This window comes from Carcharodon carcharias, chromosome 2 (assembly GCF_017639515.1).
Source record: "Carcharodon carcharias isolate sCarCar2 chromosome 2, sCarCar2.pri, whole genome shotgun sequence".
Classification (NCBI taxonomy): domain Eukaryota; kingdom Metazoa; phylum Chordata; class Chondrichthyes; order Lamniformes; family Lamnidae; genus Carcharodon; species Carcharodon carcharias.
The window spans coordinates 174,320,666-174,344,861 of record NC_054468.1 but is presented as its reverse complement, the minus strand read 5'-3'; the positions used below and the strand labels follow the sequence as shown (position 1 = coordinate 174,344,861).

General features: G+C 41.9%; 1 protein-coding gene across 3 annotated transcripts in view; it reads left to right on the top strand.

Annotated features, from left to right (window-relative positions):
* Positions 1-24,196, top strand: part of sptbn1 (spectrin, beta, non-erythrocytic 1) — a 297,759-nt gene that overhangs the window by 191,488 nt on the left and 82,075 nt on the right. For all 3 annotated transcript variants that reach the window (XM_041174961.1, XM_041174970.1, XM_041174980.1), the window contains 6 exons: positions 14,991-15,142; positions 21,367-21,540; positions 21,773-21,864; positions 23,002-23,082; positions 23,191-23,306; positions 23,996-24,108. In XM_041174961.1, coding sequence (XP_041030895.1) covers positions 14,991-15,142; positions 21,367-21,540; positions 21,773-21,864; positions 23,002-23,082; positions 23,191-23,306; positions 23,996-24,108 — 728 coding nt within the window. The remainder of the gene's footprint in view (positions 1-14,990; positions 15,143-21,366; positions 21,541-21,772; positions 21,865-23,001; positions 23,083-23,190; positions 23,307-23,995; positions 24,109-24,196) is intronic.

The following is a 24,196-nucleotide window of genomic DNA, read 5'->3' as shown; positions in this document are numbered from 1 at the left end:
GGAGATTGGAAGCAAAATTAATAAATTTTTCCAAGTCCTGACGAGAGCATGAAGCGGCACCGAAGTAATCATCGATGTACCAGAGAAAGAGTTGTGGAAGGGGGCCGGAGTAGGACTGCAACAAGGAATGTTCCACATACCCCATAAAGAGACAGGCATAGCTGGGGCCCATGTGGGTACCCATAGCCACACCTTTTATTTGGAGGAAGTGAGAGGAGTTGAAGGAGAAATTGTTCAGTGTGAGAACAAGTTCAGCCAGACGGAGGAGAGTAGTGGTGGATGGGGATTGTTCGCGCCTCTGTTCGAGGAAGAAGCTAAGGGCCCTCAGACCATCCTGGTGGGGGATGGAGGTGTAGAGGGATTGGACGTCCATGGTGAAGAGGAAGCGGTTGGGGCCAGGGAACTGGAAATTGTTGATGTGACGTAAGGTGTCAGAGAAATCACGGATGTAGGTGGGAAGGGACTGGACAAGGGGAGAGAGAAGGGAGTCAAGATAACGAGAAATGAGTTCTGTGGGGCAGGAGCAAGCTGAGACGATCGGTCTACCGGGGCAGTTCTGTTTGTGGATTTTGGGTAGGAGATAGAAGCGGGCCGTCTGAGGTTGGGCGACTATCAGGTTGGAAGCTGTGGGAGGGAGATCCCCAGAGGAGATGAGGTCAGTGACAGTCCTGGAAACAATGGCTTGATGTTCAGTGGTGGGGTCATGGTCCAGGGAGAGGTAGGAGGAAGTGTCTGCGAGTTGACGCTCAGCCTCCGCGAGGTAGAGGTCAGTGCGCCAGACAACAACAGCACCACCCTTGTCAGCGGGTTTGATGACAATGTCAGGGTTGGACCTGAGAGAACGGAGTGCAGTAAGTTCAGAGAGAGACAGGTTAGAATGGGTGAGAGGAGCAGAGAAATTGAGACGACTAATGTCGCGCCGACAGTTCTCAATGAAAAGATCGAGAGAAGGTAAGAATCCAGAGGGAGGGGTCCAGGTGGAGGGAGAATATTGGAGATGGGTAAAAGGATCCGTTGAACTGGGAGAGGACTCCTGCCCAAAGTGAGCCCGGAGACGAAGACGGCGGAAGAAGAGTTCAGTATCATGCCAAGCCCGAAATTCATTAAGGTGAGGGCGTAAGGGTATGAAACTAAGTCCTTTGCTGAGCACTGAACGTTCAGCATCGGAGAGGGGAAGGTCAGGGGGTATAGTGAATACACGGCTGGGGTTGGGATTGGAAGAAAGGGTGGGGACGGAGGAACAGGTAGGAGTGGGGGGTCCTAGATGGGTGTTGGTGTCGATGAGTTGTTGTAGCTTGCGTTCCTTAGCACTTGAGAGAAAGAGAAAAAGTTTCTTGTCGAGGTGTCGGATGAGCCGAAGGATAAAATGAAACTGGGGGCACGCGCAGCTTTGAAAAAGGGTACGGCGGTGCTGCTGGAGGGAGAGGTCGAGTATGTTCATACGGCGGCGCATGGCACTGAGTGTGGATTTCAGAATGTGACGGGAACAGCAGTCCGAGAAACGTTTTATGTCCCGGAGATACCTGTAATCCTGGGTGGGTTCGAAACATGAGGGGTGGAATTTCAGTTGAAATCCACGTGGGGTAAGTCGGAGACGGAGACAGTCACTGAGAAAGGAGATATGGCTGTGAAAGCGGGTTTTAGTAAACACCTTGTCAAACACCAGGAGGGAAATGGAAAGCAAAGAAGGTGAGCAAGACAACAGAGAGATACGGAAATCTTGTCGCAGAGAGGAACAGAACTTCTTCAAGGAGGTAGGCATTTCTTGAAGAGCAGTGGCAGTCAATTAAACACAGAGATAAAAACAAAAAAACTGCGGATGCTGGAAATCCAAAACAAAAACACCGATGCTGCCAGACCTGCTGAGTTTTTCCAGGTAATTCTGTTTTTGTTTTGGATTTCCAGCATCCGCAGTTTTTTTGTTTTTATCTCTGTGTTTAATTGACTGCCACTGCTCTTCAAGAAATGCCTACCTCCTTGAAGAAGTTCTGTTCCTCTCTGCGACAAGATTTCCGTATCTCTCTGTTGTCTTGCTCACCTTCTTTGCTTTCCATTTCCCTCCTAGTGTTTGACAAGGTGTTTACTAAAACCCGCTTTCACAGCCATATCTCCTTTCTCAGTGACTGTCTCCGTCTCCGACTTACCCCACGTGGATTTCAACTGAAATTCCACCCCTCATGTTTCGAACCCACCCAGGATTACAGGTATCTCCGGGACATAAAACGTTTCTCGGACTGCTGTTCCCGTCACATTCTGAAATCCACACTCAGTGCCATGCGCCGCCGTATGAACACACTCGACCTCTCCCTCCAGCAGCACCGCCGTACCCTTTTTCAAAGCTGCGCGTGCCCCCAGTTTCATTTTATCCTTCGGCTCATCCGACACCTCGACAAGAAACTTTTTCTCTTTCTCTCAAGTGCTAAGGAACGCAAGCTACAACAACTCATCGACACCAACACCCATCTAGGACCCCCCACCCCTACCTGTTCCTCCGTCCCCACCCTTTCTTCCAATCCCAACCCCAGCCGTGTATTCACTATACCCCCTGACCTTCCCCTCTCCGATGCTGAACGTTCAGTGCTCAGCAAAGGACTTAGTTTCATACCCTTACGCCCTCACCTTAATGAATTTCGGGCTTGGCATGATACTGAACTCTTCTTCCGCCGTCTTCGTCTCCGGGCTCACTTTGGGCAGGAGTCCTCTCCCAGTTCAACGGATCCTTTTACCCATCTCCAATATTCTCCCTCCACCTGGACCCCTCCCTCTGGATTCTTACCTTCTCTCGATCTTTTCATTGAGAACTGTCGGCGCGACATTAGTCGTCTCAATTTCTCTGCTCCTCTCACCCATTCTAACCTGTCTCTCTCTGAACTTACTGCACTCCGTTCTCTCAGGTCCAACCCTGACATTGTCATCAAACCCGCTGACAAGGGTGGTGCTGTTGTTGTCTGGCGCACTGACCTCTACCTCGCGGAGGCTGAGCGTCAACTCGCAGACACTTCCTCCTACCTCTCCCTGGACCATGACCCCACCACTGAACATCAAGCCATTGTTTCCAGGACTGTCACTGACCTCATCTCCTCTGGGGATCTCCCTCCCACAGCTTCCAACCTGATAGTCGCCCAACCTCAGACGGCCCGCTTCTATCTCCTACCCAAAATCCACAAACAGAACTGCCCCGGTAGACCGATCGTCTCAGCTTGCTCCTGCCCCACAGAACTCATTTCTCGTTATCTTGACTCCCTTCTCTCTCCCCTTGTCCAGTCCCTTCCCACCTACATCCGTGATTTCTCTGACACCTTACGTCACATCAACAATTTCCAGTTCCCTGGCCCCAACCGCTTACTCTTCACCATGGACGTCCAATCCCTCTACGCCTCCATCCCCCATCAGGATGGTCTGAGGGCCCTTAGCTTCTTCCTCGAACAGAGGCGCGAACAATCCCCATCCACCACTACTCTCCTCCGTCTGGCTGAACTTGTTCTCACACTGAACAATTTCTCCTTCAATTCCTCTCACTTCCTCCAAATAAAAGGTGTGGCTATGGGTACCCGCATGGGCCCCAGCTATGCCTGTCTCTTTATGGGGTATGTGGAACATTCCTTGTTGCAGTCCTACTCCGGCCCCCTTCCACAACTCTTTCTCTGGTACATCGATGATTACTTTGGTGCCGCTTCATGCTCTCGTCAGGACTTGGAAAAATTTATTAATTTTGCTTCCAATCTCCACCCCTCCATCATTTTCACGTGGTCCATCTCTGACACTTCCCTTCCCTTCCTTGACCTCTCTGTCTCAATCTCTGGTGATATACTGTCCACCAATATCCATCACAAACCCACCGACTCCCACAGCTATCTCGACTACAGCTCCTCACACCCTGCTTCCTGTAAGGACTCCATCCCATTCTCTCAATTCCTTCGCCTCCGTTGCATCTGTTCCGATGATGCTACACTCAAAAACAGTTCCTCTGACATGTCCTCCTTCTTCCTTAACCGAGGTTTTCCACCCACGGTCGTTGACAGGGCCCTCAACCGTGTCCGGCCCATCTCCCGCGCATCCGCCCTCACGCCTTCTCCTCCCTCCCAGAAACATGATAGGGTCCCCCTTGTCCTCACTTATCACCCCACCAGCCTCCGCATTCAAAGGATCATCCTCCGCCAACTCCAGCATGATGCCACCACCAAACACATCTTCCCTTCACCCCCCTTATCGGCATTCCGTAGGGATCGCTCCCTCCGGGACACCCTGGTCCACTCCTCCATCACCCCCTACTCCTCAACCCCCTCCTATGGCACCACCCCATGCCCACGCAAAAAATGCAATACCTGCCCCTTCACTTCCTCTCTCCTCACCGTCCAAGGACCCAAACAATCCTTTCAAGTGAAGCAGCATTTCACTTGCATTTCCCCCAACTTAGTCTACTGCATCCGTTGCTCCCAATGTGGTCTCCTCTACATTGGAGGGACCAAACGTAAACTGGGCGACCGCTTTGCAGAACACCTGCGGTCTGTCCGCAAGAATGACCCAAACCTCCCTGTCGCTTGCCATTTCAACACTCCACCCTGCTCTCTTGCCCACATGTCTGTCCTTGGCTTGCTGCATTGTTCCAGTGAAGCCCAACACAAACTGGAGGAACAACACCTCATCTTCCGACTAGGGACTTTACAGCCTTCCGGACTGAATATTGAATTCAACAACTTTAGGTCGTAAGCTCCCTCCCCCATCCCCACCCCTTTTCTGTTTTCCCCCTTCCCTTTTTTTTTTCCAATAAATTATAAAGATTTTCCTTTTCCCACCTATTTCCATTATATATAAAAAAAACCCACTAGAGCTATACCTTGAGTGCCCTACCATCCATTCTTAATTAGCACATTCGTTTAGATAATATCACCAACTTTAATTTTAACACCTATGTGTTCTATTGTACTATTGTCGTTGACATCGTTTGATGATCTGCTTCTATCACTGCTTGTTTGTCCCTACAACCACACACCCCCACCACCCCCTCCACCTCTTTGTCTCTCTATCTCTCCGCCCCCCACACACACACCTTAAACCAGCTTATATTTCAACTATTTCTTGGACTCGAACGCAAGTTCTGTCGAAGGGTCACGAGGACTCGAAACGTCAACTCTTTTCTTCTCCACCGAATGTTAGGGTAGTTTAGTGACTGGTACAAGTTTGGTAAAGATTGCAACAGTAGCTATTTGGTAATTAATATCCTTTGCGTGTGCTCTGGACAAATCGCAAATGCCAATTTCAGACTTAATATTTGGATGAGTGTAGAGATGCCTGGAATATTTTCTTTTAACCAGGAAGCATTCTGATTCCATTGCACTGTTGCTGAACATTCTAGGCTTTTATTTATTAAAAAGTTGAGTTATAACTGATTCTGCATTGCATATGCTTTCATGAAACTATCGTCTATACCAGGAATGCCCAGTTAACTCAAAACAAAAATAAAAATACCTGGAGAAACTCAGCAGGTCTGGCAGCATCTGCGGAGAGGAACACAGTTAATGTTTTGAGTCCGAATGACTCTTCAACAGAGTCATACGGACTCAACGTTAACTGTGTTCCTCTGTTGAAGAGTCATACGGACTCAAAACGTTAACTGTGTTCCTCTCCACAGATGCTGCCAGACCTGCTGAGTTTTTCCAGGTATTTTTATTTTTGTTTTGGATTTCCAGCATCCGCAGTTTTTTGCTTTTATCTTTTTGCCCAGTTAACTCCTTGTGGTTCCTGAGGGTGAATGCACTGGAGTACAGAGCCAAGTATTGTTTTAAAAAAAAAATTGTACTGCTATCATCATGAATATATTGTAGAAAAGAAAGATCGTATTCCAGCCTATTAAATACAGGGTTTGCAACTGGGGTAAAATCAAAAAATGCTGTAAATACTCAGCAGGTCAGGTGGAATCAGTGGAGAGAGAAAAACAGAGTTAACAGGCCAATTTTTTACAGGCAAAGGCATACAGGTTTAAGTGCAGGTAGGGAGTTTAAATGCCATGGAATTGATGTTCTTTCAGAATCCTGACATCATTCCATCTTCATTTTGGTTTTGCCGGGGTGGGATTGAAGATGTCGGGAAAGCAATTGAGGCACTGAATAACTGTTTTAAACCTCAATTCTGGGCACCTATTTCCTGGCCTGTCAGCAACTCACCAGGATTACCGATGCAAGTGCATGTTGTGAGGAGCTTCTTCAGTGAAACTACCAAGCTGGGAAGGATTTGCTCAATGAAACTGAAGAACTCCAGAAAAGTATGTGAAAGGCTGCTGTTCAAAGGACATCTTCTCTGAGAGTACTATTACTGCTTGACAGGTGATTGTCAACTTCTTGGAAGGTACTTCGTTTGTCTTCACTTTCAGCTGCACTTCCCTGCTGTCCGTCTTCACCAAGGCCTGGGAGCAGATTATATAGCTCCACTTCTGCCTCTGGTGAGGGGCAAGAGCAGAAGCCAGAACATCAGCAGCAGCACTTTCTCCAGCTGCCTCCTCCTCAGCCATGTGCCCCTCCACAAGCCAGAGGGGATGGACACTGAGATCCAGCTGGTAGGAAATGAAACCCAAGGTTGCATCACATCTCTTAACATTTATTTGTGAGCATCAGTGTCTCGGGAGGCTCAAAGCATCAGTGTCTCGGGAGGCTCAGGCTCTCATGGCAGGTGATTGCTGACATCCGCAGTCTCCTGGAGCACATTTCCAATGGCTGTTAAGTTACTTATTAATGAAGGTCCCTCAGGTCTCTACCCTTTACCAAGGTTGTTTGCTGTCTTCTGCAAGGAGTGCAAACAGAGATGTGTGTGTTTGAAATGGCTTGTGTGAGAGAGGAGGGAAGGGCAACATTATGGAGGGCGTCTGTGAGGCATGGGTGTGAATGGGCAATAAGATGAATATGAGTGTTAGCTGCTTAAATGGTGATGCCAGGTGCCTGCAGAGAAAGGAATGAGTGGAACTGCAAGGTGTGTTGTCCTAAGGCAAGCTCTGCAGGAGAATGCTTGGAAAGTCAGAGTCTGGGGCTTAGCACCTGAAATTGTATGTCATTCACCGTTCATGTCCTATTAAGGTCCTGAATCCTCTCGGTGCACTGTCTTCAAGTTGGAAGGACTACATTTCTGCTGTTGACTATCTTGGTGTCCGCCATCCATGCCTGCTTGGCTGGAAAGGCTCTCCTCTTCCTCCTATCCTTAGGAGAGCTCACCTCACTGCAGCTACTCAGACCCCAAAGCAGGTAAGAGAACTGACCAGCATCCTTACCAGGTCTCTTCTCCATTCCTGTGGTTCATGCAACCGTAAAAATCCAAGCCCTTGTAACCCATGCTGTGGTCCCTTTAGTTAGAAATCTTTGCTTTGACAGAATGGTCACATCACCCCATCCAACCTCCCTAATTGGTTGAGTAACCCAGAGGCCAGATGCTGAAGGCCATGACTCTGGGGAGGAGCTTTGGCAAAGCCTGCTCCTTCACAATTCAGGTTCCCAACCTGTAAATGGACTCAGTGTTCTGGCAGCAACTATTTTGATAAAATTCCCCCACAACTTTCCAGGTCAAACTTTCATCAGAATTAGAAAAAGTTAGAGAAGTAATGACTTCTAAGCTGGTACAGATGTTGACTTAGCTATTAAAATATGATCAGACAAAGCCAATGTGGTTTTATGAAAGAGAATTTATATTTGCCAATTTATTAGTGTTTTCTGAGGATATAACTAGAATCATAGAATAGTTACAACACACAAGGAAGCCATTCAGCCCTTCGTGTCCATGCCAGCTGCCTGCAAGAGCAATCCACCTAGTCCTACTCCCTGCCTTTTCCCCGTAGCTATGCACATTTTACCTCTTCAGATAATCATTCAGTTCTCTTTTGAAAGCCATGATTGAATCTGCCTCCACCACACTCTCAGGCAGTGCCTTCAAGATCCTAACCACTCACTGCATTAAAATGTTCTTCCTCATATTGCCGTTGCTTCTTTTGCCAATCACCTTAAATCAGTGCTCTCTGGTCCTCAATCCTTCATGGGTAGGGAGGATAAAGGGGAACCAGTAGATGTAGCATATTTAAATTTCAAGAAGATATTTGATAAGGCACCACAAGATTGGGGCCCATGGAGCTGGGGCTAATGTATTAATATGGTAAAGGATTAGTAAACATTTAGAAAACAGTAGGGAAAAATGGCATTCTCAAGTTGGTAGTCTGTAACCAGGATAGTGCCGCAAGGATCAGTGCTGAGGCATCAGCTGTTTATAAACCATATTAATAACTTTAACAAAGAGACAGAGAGCTATACCTTGAGTGCCCTGCCATCCATTCTTAATTAGCACATTCGTTTAGATAATATCACCAACTTTAACTTTAACACCTATGTGTTCTATTGTACTATTGTCGTTGACATCTTTTGATGATCTGCTTCTATCACTGCTTGTTTGTCCCTACAACCACACCCCCCCCTCCACCTCTCTCTCTCTATCTCTCCGCCCCCCACACACACACCTTAAACCAGCTTATATTTCAACTCTTTCTTGGACTTGAACTCAAGTTCTGTCGAAGGGTCATGAGGACTCGAAACGTCAACTCTTTTCTTCTCCGCCGATGCTGCCAGACCTGCTGAGTTTTTCCAGGTAATTCTGTTTTAGTAATGTATCTATGTTTGCTGATGATACAAAACTGGTGGGAATGTAAGCTGTGAGGAGGACATGAAGCGGCTGCAAAGAGATATAGACATGTTAAGTGAGTTGGCAACAAGGCAGCAGAGGAAGTATAATTTAAGGAAGTATGAGGTTATTTGAATCTAAGAATAGAAAAGCAAAATATTTTTTAAAAGTTGTGAAACAGGTACAACTAAGTAACTAAGAAGGTGAATGGCATGTTGGCCTTTATTGCAAGGGATTGGGTACAAAAATAAAGAAATCTTGCTACAATTGTGCAGGGCTTTGGTGAGACCACACCTGGATTAGTGTGCGCAGTTTTGGCCTCTATATTTGAGGAAGGATAGATTTGCATTGGAGGCAATACAGCAAAAGTTCACTACATTGCTTACTGGGATGAGAGGATTGTCCTGCGATGAAAGGGTTGTCCTATTATGAGAGGCTGAATAAATTCTGAGTATATTCTCTGGAACTTAGAGGAATGAGAAGTGATCTCATTGAAACATACAAGATTCTGAAGGGAAAAGCAGAATATTGCAGATGCTAGAAATCTGAAATAAGAACAAAATGCTGGAAATACCCAGCTGGTCTGGCTACATCTGTGGAGAGAGAAACATTCTGGTTGATGATTTTTCATCAGAACTATGAAAGGTCATCGACCCGAAATATTAACTCTATTTTTCTCTCCACAGATGCTGCCAGTCCTGCCGAGTACTTCCAAGGTGCTTGGCAGGGTAGATATTGAGAAATTGTTTCCCTTGACTAGGGAATCTAGAGCATAGCCTGACGATAAGGGCCCGATCATTTAGTAGTCATGAGAAGAAATTTCTTCACCCAGAGCATTGTGAATCTTTGGAATTCTCTACCCCAGAGGGTTATGGATGCTCCATTTTTGAATATATTTGAGACAGATATTTGGTGACTCAAGGAATCAAGGGATATGGGGAGTGGGCAGGAAAGTGGAATTGAAACCGAAGGTTAGCCATGATGGCATTGAATGGTGCAGCCTGCTTGATGGGCCTTATGGCTTACTCCTGTTCCTATTTCTTATGTTCTTATATTCAATCTCTCCTCCTGCCTTCCACCCTATCACAGACCTTCCCTTTTGTTCTTCCTCCCCTCTTCACAGCCTCAGTACTTGCTTAAAACTTGTTATATCTTTAACTTTCTTCAGTTCAGATGAAAAGTCATCTACCTGAAACATTAACTCTGCTTTTCTCTCTGCACAAGTGCTGCCTGACCTGCTCAGTATTTTCAGTTTTTATTACAGATTTCCAGAATCTGCAGTATTCTACTTTGCAAAGCATAATTTGCAATTACTAATACCAATGTGATGACGAAACTGCTATTCTATTTTGTATTGTTTACACTAAATGCTTAATTATATCCCTTTCCCTTCTCTTCATCTCTTGCGCACATGTACACACGCATGCCTGCATTCATTTGCACGCCTGCACACACATGGCTACATACATGCTCATCTATACACACCTATCTGTTTGATATTGGAAAGCCCAAGTACAATGTTTTTAGGCTGTGATAAAGCTTTTAGTCTTTTGTTTGTCTGCATGTTGTATAATACTGCATTCATCAGCATTTTAGTTGTGTGAAGAATTTACCTTGTTTCAGTTGAGCAGAAAAAATATACCATTAGCTATCTAACATCAGAACAACATAGTCAAGAATAGAAAGTCGGGCTTTATGTAAGTCATTAATTTGCTCTCAAGGTTAATTGTGTTAGATCGCTCTTATGAAAAATGGGAATGAGGCAATAATAATTGAAAGTAAAGCGAACTTTTTAAAAGTAACTGCAGCCAGTTTTTGAGAACTTGGATCTCAAATTTTAGATTGAAATAAAAGTTTCATAATGCATGTTTCAAGCACAAGTTAAACAGGAGCATAAGCTTTGTTATGCAAGATTAAATGAAATTGCTTCACGTTAGAACATAAAAGCAGCTGTGTTAAACATAGCTTTTTGCATTCATAGTTCAATGTCATTTATGCTTCTAGTATTAGTCTGACGATCGTAGCATTGAGAATCTCGATACATTTTTGCATCCTATGATGTGGTATGTAATTGTAAATTTTAGTTTAAGATTTTTTTTAAATAATAAGGCATTTGCTGGCAGCTTTTACACAACACAGCCTGCTGAAGTCTGTCTTAGGTCAGTAAAAATAATTATAAAATGCACTATCAGGTTACATTTTTCTTTTGCCCTTTTATTTTATCTGTATAGAACTTCAGACAGGGAGAAGATGGGAGAAAAAATAAGGGATCTATGAATATTTTGGGTTAACCAAATAACTAACACATCTTCTGCCAGTGGTATTGATGCAGTAACTGAAATCCTCAATGTGGTAACTCTAAACTATAAGCTATTTCCGTCAAGAGGAAGCTTCCTTTCAGTGTTGCTTGAAGATAACACTAGGAGACTGCCTATTATCAATACAAGTGTTCGTGCAGTTTCCTTTTTCCTGAGTTGAGTTCTTCATAGATGTGTTCTGTTTGTAAACCCCTGGGAAAACATTCTTACTAATATGCAAGATAAATAAGACCCACCTATATCATATAGTCCCTCCAGAGATTGCTAAGTAACTAAAAATACATACCATTTGATTGTAAGTTTCTTAACTGGCAGCAGGGAGTTTTTAGGGTTAACAGATTTGACTCATAATGACAACTGTTCATGTTCCCCATCACACTTAATAGCTGACTAGTTCTAAAGTTAAAACTCTTTCTGTTTAGTGCATGCAGTTTGGATAAATATTTAGCATATCTATACTTAATGTCAATGATTTCAAAATGACCCTGATACGATCTGATGCAGGTAGAAGCCTTTTACATGTCGGAGAAATAATATCTATTGAATAGGTAGTCCATTTTTGCACCACATTGTTAATGTGTTTCTTTAAAAAAACAAATGTAAGATATAAAGAACAAGGTAGAGTTTGAATGTTGGGTCTCATATTATGCAGTTTTCTCTTGCAGAGTCTCTTGCACAATTAACCAGCTAGTTACCTGACAGTTATTTCTATTCATGAAGACAAGCTCAGTGCAAAGAGCATTCAATCGATGCCAGTTTTTGGTCACTTGCAGCTGTGGTTGAGGGAAATTTACTTAACATTCTAGAACTATCTGGCCATTCTAATAAAATTCCATTTTGTATCTGCAAGTACACAGCATCATCCCAATTCACAAGATCAATTTAAACAATGATGCACTGATCATCTCTTTCCATAGAGGTAAAATAAAATAATATTACACACTGTGGGTCCTGTGTAGTTATGGATGTATATTTTTTCACAAATATTGATTCAGTGTATTTCCCAAGGTGAGTGCAAGGCAGAAAGCTTCGGCTTTATGTCTTTCTTTGTATTCTGCTTTGAGATCAAAATTGTTCACCATCTCCAGGTATGTGATAGGGCATTATAGTTATGTAAGTGAATTGCAGAAACCCAATTTCTCTTTAGCCCAGCATTATTGTGCTGCAGTTAGTTCTTAAATTAATTTTCGGCTATTTCCATTTCATTCAGGCAGAATATAATAGATTTTCATTTTCAGACGTACTTTAAAGCACCTAGATTGAAAAGATCACTTATTTATTTATTCCTTAGGCCTAAGCTGAAGATCATTTGATGCATTTATTTGTTGCTTAGCAGCAATGTTTGAATTAGTGTTAGAATAATGGTCCTTGTGCAATCCATAAATAATCTGACCATACCATTCAGCTCTTAGCTTGAAAACCAGAAAAGAGACTGCTGTGCAGTAGTTAAAAGGGAAGGTTGCCTTTTAATGTGACTAGGACATTGATCAGCTTTGCATTAAATATTTGAGGAAACCGATTTTTGTAAAAATGCTGCAATGCACACTTGCAGTGCAGTTCTGTCACTAAGGACTGTAATTGCTATGTTTGAGCAATGCTCCACTGTATTTGACTTGAATTTCTATTCCAATGGCACCACCCTCCTGTATCCATTACTCTTTTCAATTCTAAAGACTCTATCAGTCACAATGCAGTGATCAACTGTAGCCGTGGAAGTTAATTTATAATTACAAGCTAATTCCCATTGAAATGGAAAGGGGCACCTATTGCATTCCTCTTCTGCAATAAACTTGCTTTTCCTAATTTTGAATACCCTTAGCCAATTTATAAGGATCCTAGTTTTATTAAAACCTGACTAAAAATGCCAAATTTCAAAATCAATGTTTTTGATAATAACAAGCTCCAGAAATCATGGGGAAAAGTGCTCTTTGGCTTTAAATTTGAAAACCAACTCCTACCTGCACAATTGTGACAAGAAAGTAAGACCAAGGGATTCATTGTGTTCATATTTGCTTTTCTGTACTAGTTATGTACTTACTGCCTGTGGTCACTGACTTAGCTGTGCCAGATTCAGTATAAATCTGTCAAATTGTAGAGATGCCATGTCAATCGAAAACTGAAAAGATTTTAGAGGGATTATTCTAATTTTATCATTGAGGATATGAGAAGTAAAAAAGCTTTGATACAAAAGAGGTAATAAATATAACCACTCTAATCATTGGAAACATTAAATATGTAGTTGAACATTTGAATTGTGAATATGTTCCAAATATAGCTACCAAGAAAAGATGGGAGTGATCCCGGTGTCCTTTGTTAATATAATGACTGGCTGAAAGGCAAGTATGAAGCTGAAAAAGACGCCAGTCCTGAATTGCCACTTGCAGTCAGGAGTTGGCCTAAATTAATGGTGATCTTTTCTTAAAGGGGGCTTCTGTGATAAATTGTATGAGACTTAATTTGAAATTTCCAGCTTTCCATGAATTGATGAAATGCCTCTGTTCTCTAGGAATGCAACAATTTCTATATTTAACATTGAAACTCACCAAGGCTCTTTAGGCAACACCTTCCTAACCCATGACCTCTAGAAGGACAAGGGCAGGAAATACATGCGAACACCACCACCTGGAAGATCCTCTCCAAGCCACTCACCATCCTGACTTGGAAATATATCGCCATTCCTTCACTGCCTCCCTAACAGCATTCTGGGTGTACCTACGCCATAGGGACTGCAGTGGTTCAAGAAGGCAGCTCACCACCACCTTCTCAAGGGCAATTATGGATGGACAATAAATGTTGGCTTAGCCAGCGACACCCACATCCCATAAATTAATTTTTAAAAATTCAGTGACAATGGGTGATCTAGAAGTTGAGTCTTGTAATGCTGTCCATTACACTTCTAATCCAGAATCTGCTTCCCTATTTTTTGAGTAATCTGTGAAGACGTATGATGATTTATCTGGTGTTTTATCTAACTATGCAGGGGAGCTAAAAAATAATTTAGAATTTGATGTTGATTGGAAATTAATATGAATTTCCTTTATATTGCTAGCCAGATCTTTCCGAACAGCCAATCTCCCACACTTAGTAGTTGATCCCTATGCAAACCAGTTGGAAACTGGATGCAACTGTGTAATATCTGCACAGGACAGGCTGATTGTTTAACCAGTGTATAGTGCAGAGCACTGACTGTTGTTGTGACATTAGCCAGATATGATCTTTACATGCTGATATCATGGTGTAACTTGCATTATATAACACTTGAAAATAAAAACACATTTCAAAGAACTTCACAGACTCTACACTACAAAAGGATAGCAAAGTAATCAGAACAATGCATTTACTGGATCTGGATAGATTGGTGGCAGTTGGGAAGACCTAATAAAAACAGGTTGCCCTGACATTAATAAATCCAGTAAATTTAGTTCGGGGTTACTGCGTGCCAGCAAAGGACTAATTGAAAAAAATTGAAGCTCCACATATCCATATTAATCATAAGGTGGTGCATTGTTTGCATACCGAGATTTCTAAATGTCACTATGATTCCTGGTGTGGGAATTATGAAAAGACTGGAATCTGAGAATGAATATATATATAATACAGGAAGTATTCAGTACTGTTTGAACTGACACCAGGGGCTGAATTTTCGGCAGGAAGGTGGGAAACAGGAGCCAGTTCTGTTTGTTGGCCAGAAAACCACCTCCAGTGGGATCTGAGTAAAATTCAGATTTTCACAGGAATGAGCCCATAATTGATATGGAGAAGGGTTTCCTGCCTGCTTAGAGCCAGTCGGGGTGAGAATGAGGCAGGTCAGATTAAGTGTGGAACTCACTTAGAAATCCCACAGCAGCCATCGCTAAGGCTGCTGTCCAGAGGCAGATTATCCCAAAGCCTTTCACTTCAGTGGAGGGAAGCGAGATGTCACAGGGAACCTGGAGGTACTAAATTTTTAGCTTTAAGAACAAATATTCCTTTGAAATGCTGAACAATTAATAAACCGGTATTTTATTTGTTTACATTTGACAGATGAGCGTGAAGCTGTTCAAAAGAAGACTTTCACAAAATGGGTAAACTCACACTTGGCACGAGTGTCTTGCAGAATCACAGATCTGTATACAGACTTACGCGATGGCCGGATGCTGATCAAACTACTCGAGGTGTTGTCTGGAGAAAGACTTGTAAGTATGACAGAATGATGTATGAGCAGTAATATTCCCTGGATCAAAATACTACACAAACATGTGGCTATGGAAGGCTTTGTTTAGGTAGCAGTTCTTGATATACTTGCTAAATTAAACAAAAATGTACAGGAATTGCAGCTTCAGTTGTAACCTTTTGAGAACTGAAGTTTGTCTTTAATCTCTTTGCGCTGAAAGCAATATAATTAGTTATTAAAGATTATTATAACAGTAAAATATGTAATAGTCCTTTGTGTCTAATTTGATTTTTTAATTAATCTTTCTTAGCTATGTAGATATGGGTTTAGTTAGCTCAGGTGGCTTGGTGGCTAGAGTGTGGTGCAGAATAATGCCAACAGCGTGGATTTAATCCCCATGCTGGCTGGGGTAGTTATTGGGGCCTGCCTCCTTGCTTTGCCCTTTCGTGATATCATGGCATGATCCCTGATTAGCAACCCTTGGATAATGAGGATGATACATGCAGAAATTAGCAGAGGGCCAACGAAATTGATGCCTACCCAAAATTTGGCACTCGTATGGAGTTGTTCCCCCTACCTCTACTCCTTCCTTTACTGATCTCCCTCAACAAGAACATGCCTCGAATGCCACCTTTAAGCTCCTAAAGCTCCTCTAACATACCTTTTAAGATGTTTCCTGGCCTTCTGGCCCACCTGCCCCAGTGAAAATCCTGAAAGATCTGACCTTAGGTTTTTTGATCAGGACAGGCTTCCTGCTCCGTACCCTTTCCCCTGCCCTGCAAAACGGCACCTGCAAAAATGGAAGTGGGACTTCTGCTAGCACCACTCAGCAGCCATTTCTTGGACACCTCACCTCCATTTAGTCCCATTTCAAACTGAAAAATCCAACCTTTAGGCTTTCATTGTCCAGGTGCCAAATACTACAGGTATTTCAACCATTGTAAAATAAAGATAGTGTATACAAATAGATTTGGTTCTTAAGGAACAAATAATCTTCCTTGACATTGCACAACAGTTAGAGTGGAGGCGAAAATCTCTGATTCATGAGGGAGCTGTTTTGACATCCTGAAGCCAATATAGTTAAACACTCCTTTATTTGAATATACGCAGGAATGTAAGTTAAAGGTTAGACTGATCATTAATCACCTGTGTAACTAAGAAGCTATGGTTTCTATAATGATATTCCCACAGTTAGGACATTAAAATGGATATTAGCATCTTAGGGTACAGACTAATACAGCCTTAAGAAAAACAATCTTGTGTTTCCTTTCCCCAATATATCTTGGGGATTTCGGATGAAGTTAGTGTGTGGCCCTGAAAGTGTGCATTATTATTACTTACAATCAGTCACATTGTAAAGTGTAAAATGAGTAATTTTCACTGGGTTAAATTATTAATGAGTACAAGCTTACTGATTAAATATCATGGGCTTATTTCCTCGTATGACCACAAGAGCCTTTTATCAAATGATCATATCATGTGCTGCACACTTGGAATTAAAAAAAAAAATCTGTGGAATTTTGTTTTTCTGCACAAAGTGCTGTGGGGTCCTTAACAGCCACCTGAATGTCTGGAACAAACAGACCATTTCACCAAACAATGCCAGAATACAAAACTCCCTCAGTTACTGTGTTGGAGTATCAGCAAAGTTTATGCATATGAGCTCGAGTGTCAAATTTGAACAACCATTGACCATAACTGAAAAGTTACACTGCTATCAACTGAGATGATTTGAAATGGCTGGTGTTAAGTCCTGCTTTGAAAAGGAGGAAGATTAGCATTTAATCAATTGCTGTTCAGTAACAATATCCTTTTTATGCCACCTGTGTGATGATTGAACTGCTTTTATTCTGTGTTTAATGGAGAGCTGGTGATTGAGCTCCTGACACATGGGTTTCACTCAGCCAGGAGCAATGTCTGTGGATTCGCCCAACAACGTATTGGTGCGGCTGAAGTCATTGTCTTTAGTACCTGCCACAAACGTCATGTTCAGCCATCGACCCCACCTCTGTCCATGGCTTAACCAGACTATTTGTATCTTAGTGTTCCTGTTTGATCCACAGCTGAACTTTCAACTTAATATCCTGTTGATCACCAAGGCTGTCTACATTCAACTCCAAAATGTCATTCATTTTTGCCGCTGCCTCAACTCATCTCCTGCTGAAACTCTCATCCATGCCTTTGTTACCTCTAGACTCAACTATACCATTGTTCTCCTGACTGGTTACTTGCACCCTCCATAAACTTTAACTATCCAAAACTCAGCAACTGGACTCATACCTTGCCCCATTTAATCATCATCGCTCTGCTCACTGACCTACATTAGCTCCCAGTCTGGCAACGACTTGATTTTAAAATTCTCACTCTTGTTTTCAAATCTCTCCATGGCCTCCCTTCTCCCTCTCACTGTGACCTCCTCCATCCCTACAATCCTCCACCATCTGTGTTCCTCCAATTCTGGCTTCTTGCATGTTCCCAGTTTTATTCTTTCCACCATTTGCAGCTGTGCCTTCACCTGCTCTCAGCTCTGCAATTCCCTCATTAAATCATTCCACCTCTACCACTCTCTTCTCCTTTTAAGGCACTCATTAAAACCTACCTCTTTGCCTGTCCTAAAATAATTTTTATGTGGCTTATTGTCAAGTTTTATTTGATCTTACTCCTGTGAAGCAGCTTGGGGTATTTTACTGCATTAAAGGTGCTAACTAGATGCAAGTAGTTGTAGTTGCTAAATGTAACAGAAGTGACAGGCAGTAAAAGATCAGCTGGTCCAACATGCTTACCTGATGCTCACGCTTTATCCCATTAATTTAGATAAGATTTAAACCATTAGGCAAAGAAACGAGTGCTTAGCCACTCTACTGCCTAGCCACAACCAGTTACCTTAACTTTACTGTTAAAGGTTTCTGCTTTCCACACATTTAATATTGGTCCTTGGTTGTTGCAACTGGATTGCATGTGTTTGCTGTTTCTGCCTTGTTGCCAAATGACTGGGTATTCTATACAATACAAAAATGGCCCCCAGATTACAAATGTGATGGACTCTAAATTCAGAGGAATTGTCTCCAGAATATTATTTTAAAAATTTGTTTAATTTCCTTTTAAATGGAAATTGGAGAGGCATCACCCTTATATTTATTCTCTTTGAACATTAATTCATCAATATCAAATTAATGAAGAACACAACTGAGAATTTTTTCCCCAGTTGAAAGAAGTCATCCCATTGTTTTGAAGAAGAAATCCATTAAGTGGCTTATGACATTAATATATGCATCTAAATTATCCTAGAATAATGTTGGAAGAAAGGGCTTGATTTTGGGGTCAGCAGCAAGTACTGAGCTTGTTGTTGACTCAAAGAAAGCTGCCCACAAAGATCTAGTGATCTCTGAGGCATGAATTCCTCCTTGGTTTGAATCTGACACAAAGCCAAAGGATCTCTAGGCATCCAGCTATAGTGACGTCATTAAGCAGGTTAATAGAGTCAGAGTTTTACAGCACGGAAAGAGACCCTTCAGCCCATCATGTCCACACCAGTCATCAAGCCCCTATCTACTCTAATCCCATTTTCCAGCACTTGGCCCGTAGCCTTGTATACTATGGCACTTCGGGTGTTCATCTAAATGCTACTTAAGCAGTCAATCACATTGAAGTATTCTCACAGGCAGCAAACCAAGAAATTAAAAACCACTGAATCCCTTCATCCTCAGTTTTAAAATTTACAGGCAGTGAAATAAATGATTGGGACATAAATATGGGATTTACTTGAAGCTCAAATAATCATAAACTGTAAAACAAGGGCTGGATTTTAGGCTTCTCTGCCAGCAGGTTTAAAGGCAGGGGACACAAAATCTAAGAGGTGACCTTCACATCACCTGCTCGCCTGCCCCCAATCTGTTTAAAGTTTTACAGGGGATGGGGGAGGCATCGAGCCAATTAATGGCTACTTAAGGGCCTCATACTGCACCACTCTGCGTTTTACCCATGGCCAGTGGGGAAGCTCACACCATGCAGGAAGCCCAGTAATTTTAGTTGTGCAGGTTGCTGTCGGACAAAGTGGGAGGAGCCTTATTTGAGGGCCCCCTAGGCCCATCGGAGGCAGCCTCTAAATGGTCACCACCCACTTTAACCCTCCCCTGGCCTCTTGAACCCTTAGGCCTCATCATTGAGGCCCCTGACCCAGGACTAACTTGGGCCGTTTGGTGTGGTGGGGCTGCCTGTAGTCCCAGCAGTGGCCACTGCTCCCAGCTGGCACTACTGGGACTACAGAGCTGCTGGCCATCTGATTATCCAGCAGCTCTCTTAAGTTGGGCTTCCACCCAAGAAGGGGGCACAAGTCTCATCTTAAAGCAATTAATGCTGCTCCCAGCGTTAAATTGTTCCAGGGTAGCTATTGGCATCATGGGTAGGTTTCAACTCCCATCTCCCAAGCTTCTTTGTTGTTTTAAATATATATGGAATTGCCTCTAATGGAAAAAAGTGGCATTTGATAATTATAAAATTACTCTTTCAGGGTCAGTTATAAACATAGTGTGCTGTTATAAACCAGTTATTACCTCATTCAACGAGGTGTGATTTTTTTCAAAAGTTTTAACAGCGAGACTGAGAGCATAAGACAACAACAACTTAGCATCTTTAATCATCGAATGTTTACAGCATAGGAGGCCTTTCAGCCCATCATGTCTGTGTTGGCCTTCTGAAGGAGCAATTTACCTAGTGCCACTTTTCTGCCCTTCCCCTGCAACTTTGCAAATTTTTCATTTTCAGACAATGATCCATTTCCCTCTTATAAGTCTCAATTGACCCTGCCTTCACCACACTATCAGGCAGGGCATTCCAGATCCTAACCACTCACTGTATAAAAAAAGTTTTCCCTCATGACACCATTGCTTCTTTTGCCAAGTACCTTAAACCTGTGACCTCTGGTTTTCGATTCTCCTGCCAATGGCAACAGTTTTTCCTCTATCTGTGACACCCAGATCCCTCATGATTTTGAATACCTCTATCAAATATCCTCTTAACTTTCTCTTCTCCAAGGCAAACAATCCCAACTTCTCCAATTGTGTAACTGAAGTTCCTCATCCCTGGAACCCTTCGCATGATTCTGTTCTGCACCCTCTCTAATGCCTTCACATCTTTCCTAAAGTGTGGTGCCCAGAACTGGACGCAATACTGCAGTTGAGGCTAAAACTGGTGTTTTACACAGGTTTAGTATAAACTTACTTGCTTTTGTCCTCTGTGCCCCTATTGATAAAGTGCAGGACACCTTATGCTTTGTTATTAATGAAATATCCCAAGGTGTTTCACAGGAGCATTATAAAATAAGATTTGATGTCAAGCCATTCAAGAAGATATTAGATCAAATAACGAAAGGCTTGGTCCAAGAGGTTGGTTTTAGGAGTGTCTTAAAAGGGGAAATCCAGGTAGAAAGGCAGGGAAGTGTAGGGAATGAATTCCAGAGCTTGGGGCCTTGGCAGCTTGGGGCATTGACACCCATTTGGGGATGCTCAAGAGGCTAGAATTAGATGAGCACAGATATGTTGGTGGCTGGTAGGACCTGGAGGAGATTACAAAGGTAGGGAGGGGCCAGGTCATGGAGGGGTTTAAAAACAAGGGTGAAAATTTTAAAATTAAGATGTTGCCTGACTGGGAGAAAATACAGGTCAGTGATGATAGATGAACGGGACTTGCTGTGAGTTAAGACCCGGGAGGCAGAGTTTTAGATGACCTCAAGTTTATGAAAGATAGAATGTGGGAGACCAGTTAGGAGCACTTTGAAATAGCCAAGTCTAGAGATAATGAAAGTATGAGATTTTTAAGAGGTAGAAATAGGCGGTCTAGGCACTGGCACAAATGCGAGATCAGAAGCTCATCTTGAAGTCAGGTGTGACACAACATGTTCAAGGATCTTAGAGAGGAAAGTGAGTTTGGAGATGGGATAGTGATTGATTTGAAGTTTTCGTCAGATCAGTGAATTTTGATTGGTTGCATTTTGGGGGGACCTCAACAGCATATCCTCTGGAGAAGCGTAATATCGCTGATAGCAACTTCTGTATTTCTGTGTTTAACTGTACATTTGTGGACTGTGGAAGCTGCTGTCCGTTTCAGAGGAGTAAGGACAGTGAATGCTTGACAATTTTGCTGTTGTTACAACTGAAAATTCTGGGTCAATATTTAGTCGATACTTCAGTGCCAGAGTTCTTTTGCATGACATTTGGTATTTATGTGCATAATCCCTTTCTCTACTAGCCAAAACCAACAAAAGGACGAATGCGAATCCATTGTCTTGAAAATGTTGACAAAGCCCTTCAGTTCCTTAAAGAGCAAAGAGTACATTTAGAAAATATGGGATCCCATGATATTGTGGATGGAAACCATCGACTGACTCTCGGTTTAATTTGGACCATCATTCTCCGATTCCAGGTAAATTCATCAATGCAGCGAGTGCCACTCAGACCTTTAGGATGAATTAATGCTTGTTTTAATTATTTACACTTTTAGCCACTTTAACAAAATATGAGCACTCCTTTTTGTAAAAGCATTTGATGTATTTAGGACTACTTAAATCTACTTCTTTTCAATACCTCAATTTAGGTCCCAGGAAATGATGTAATTATGTAAACAAGCCCATTTGGTATTCATTTTTATTCTCCAGATCCAGGATATCAGCGTTGAATCAGAAGACAACAAGGAAAAGAAATCTGCAAAAGATGCCTTGCTGTTGTGGTGCCAAATGAAAACAGCAGGGTGAGTGCCATTAAAGGAATTGTTGTAATCAATTTGCTGTGCTATAGTGATTTTTTCATTTGAACCTTGAGCTCTTTAAGCTCTTGGGTTTGAACAAAAAATCTGCTTTGCTTTTCTTCAACACCCTTTTAAAGTCTTTTATTTTTGATGGGATGTTTCAGTTAAGGCCATACTTGGGTGTTCAAAAAACAAAACCATTTCTCTTGCTGTTTTTTAAAATACAAAAAAGCAATACATTTAAGACTTTTATCACGTGATAGCCTCCTCAATTGGAGCTTTTTTTAAAGGTATTTCTTAAACATTTGGGTTGCAATGTTAACATTGATACTTTTAATATTTTAATTTATTTTTGGATGAATACTTCAGTAAAGAATTTCTGCAGTAATATCTAAATGGTAGGTCCATATATTTATCATGCTGATCCTTTTAAAAGTAAATAATTTGGAAGTTAAGTGAGGTTTTAGGGGCAAAGTTTTAGTAGAAACATTGTAATCCTTGTTCTCAAGTCTGAAACACATTGTGCATGTATGCAATTACTTGTGCACATGCAAGCATGTACCCTTCACTTTAAAATGCCTTTAATGGTACTAGGTCGATTAAATTTAGTATTGGTTTCCATTAATTTCTGAACTAGCTTATAAAGGTAGCACAGTTCTGAATAAGTTAGCCCTTGCTCTTTGCATTCTTTTCTTCACCTATCCACATTTTTGAGCGAGCCTACATTTTGTTCTTATTTGTTTACCCTTGGTCTTAATTAATCTAAACTTGCAAGAATAGCTGCATATTTGCTAAATATGAATTTTAATGTTGGGGGTGATACTTCTCTGGTTGCTTTATGTTAGTGATATAGTAATTGTAGCATGGTTTCCTATTTGTGTAGCAAAACCCTAAAAGAATATGTTCACCAGAAATAAGGATTTGAGAAAATGATCCCACTGCAGTTATAATATTACTAATCCATTAGAAGATTTGCTCTGTGTAACCAAATCATAAATCTGTTTCTGAAGAATGGATTTACAATTTTATTAAAATGGCAACTAGGGAATCTAGCTTGACAGTTTTAGCTTGTAGACTTAATTCATTTCCACTTTGAAAAGCGGATTGAAGAAATGTTACATTTTCTGTTCTTCGTCATAGCTATCCCAATGTCAACATTCACAACTTTACCACCAGCTGGAGAGATGGCATGGCATTCAATGCTGTTATCCACAAGCATAGGTATGTTGGCATTGTTAGATTCAAAGTAATATTTAAATAATCACACTTTGCATCCATATTGCAATATGTATGTGTCTTTATCTTCTCACTTTGTTGTAATTTGGTCAGGCCGGACCTGATTGACTTTGACAAACTTAAGAAGTCTAATGCCCACTACAATCTCCAGAATGCTTTCAACCTTGCAGAGCAACACCTTGGGCTTACCAAGCTGCTGGATCCAGAAGGTTGGTTTTTAATGTTTCATTTTTAAATTTTGGCATGTTACTTTGTTGGAACTTTTCATTTAATGACTTTGTATGATTTGCTGCTTGAGAACTAGGAGCTTTTTTTGCAGACTTGTTAATTCCCTTCTCAAAAACAATCACTTTTTTTATTTCCTGAACTCTTCCCCACCTCCACTTGCTGCATCGTTCCCCCAATCTGATACAAAAACAGAATTACCTGGAAAAACTCAGCAGGTCTGGCAGCATCGGCGGAGAAGAAAAGAGTTGACGTTTCGAGTCCTCATGACCCTTCAACAGAACAGCTGTTCTGTTGAAGGGTCATGAGGACTCGAAACGTCAACTCTTTTCTTCTCCGCCGATGCTGCCAGACCTGCTGAGTTTTTCCAGGTAATTCTGCTTTTGTTTTGGATTTCCAGCATCCGCAGTTTTTTGTTTTTACCCACAATCTGATGTTCATAATAAATTTACATTGACCTTATTGAAAATGACATTGAAATACCATCAGTAGTATTTGATTTCCCTAGCTTGCTGTCTTGAAAATATGCATTGGCATCAATAACCTACATGTTCACTGAAATGTAATAATGCTTATAATGTAAAACTGATCATTGCCCTCCATTTACATTTGATACAAGCTGTTTTAGACCTTGCTATGCAGTTTAGATAATACTCAACATTTTATTTGACAGATGTCAGTGTTGATCACCCTGATGAGAAATCAATTATTACTTATGTGGTGACATACTACCATTACTTCTCCAAAATGAAGGCCCTGGCTGTGGAAGGAAAACGTATTGGAAAGGTATTTTAAAATTTCTTGTAATCTAATTGTATTAATTTGAGGAAAACTTCCAGTAATATCAGAAAACAGTATAATGTCATTCAGTAGT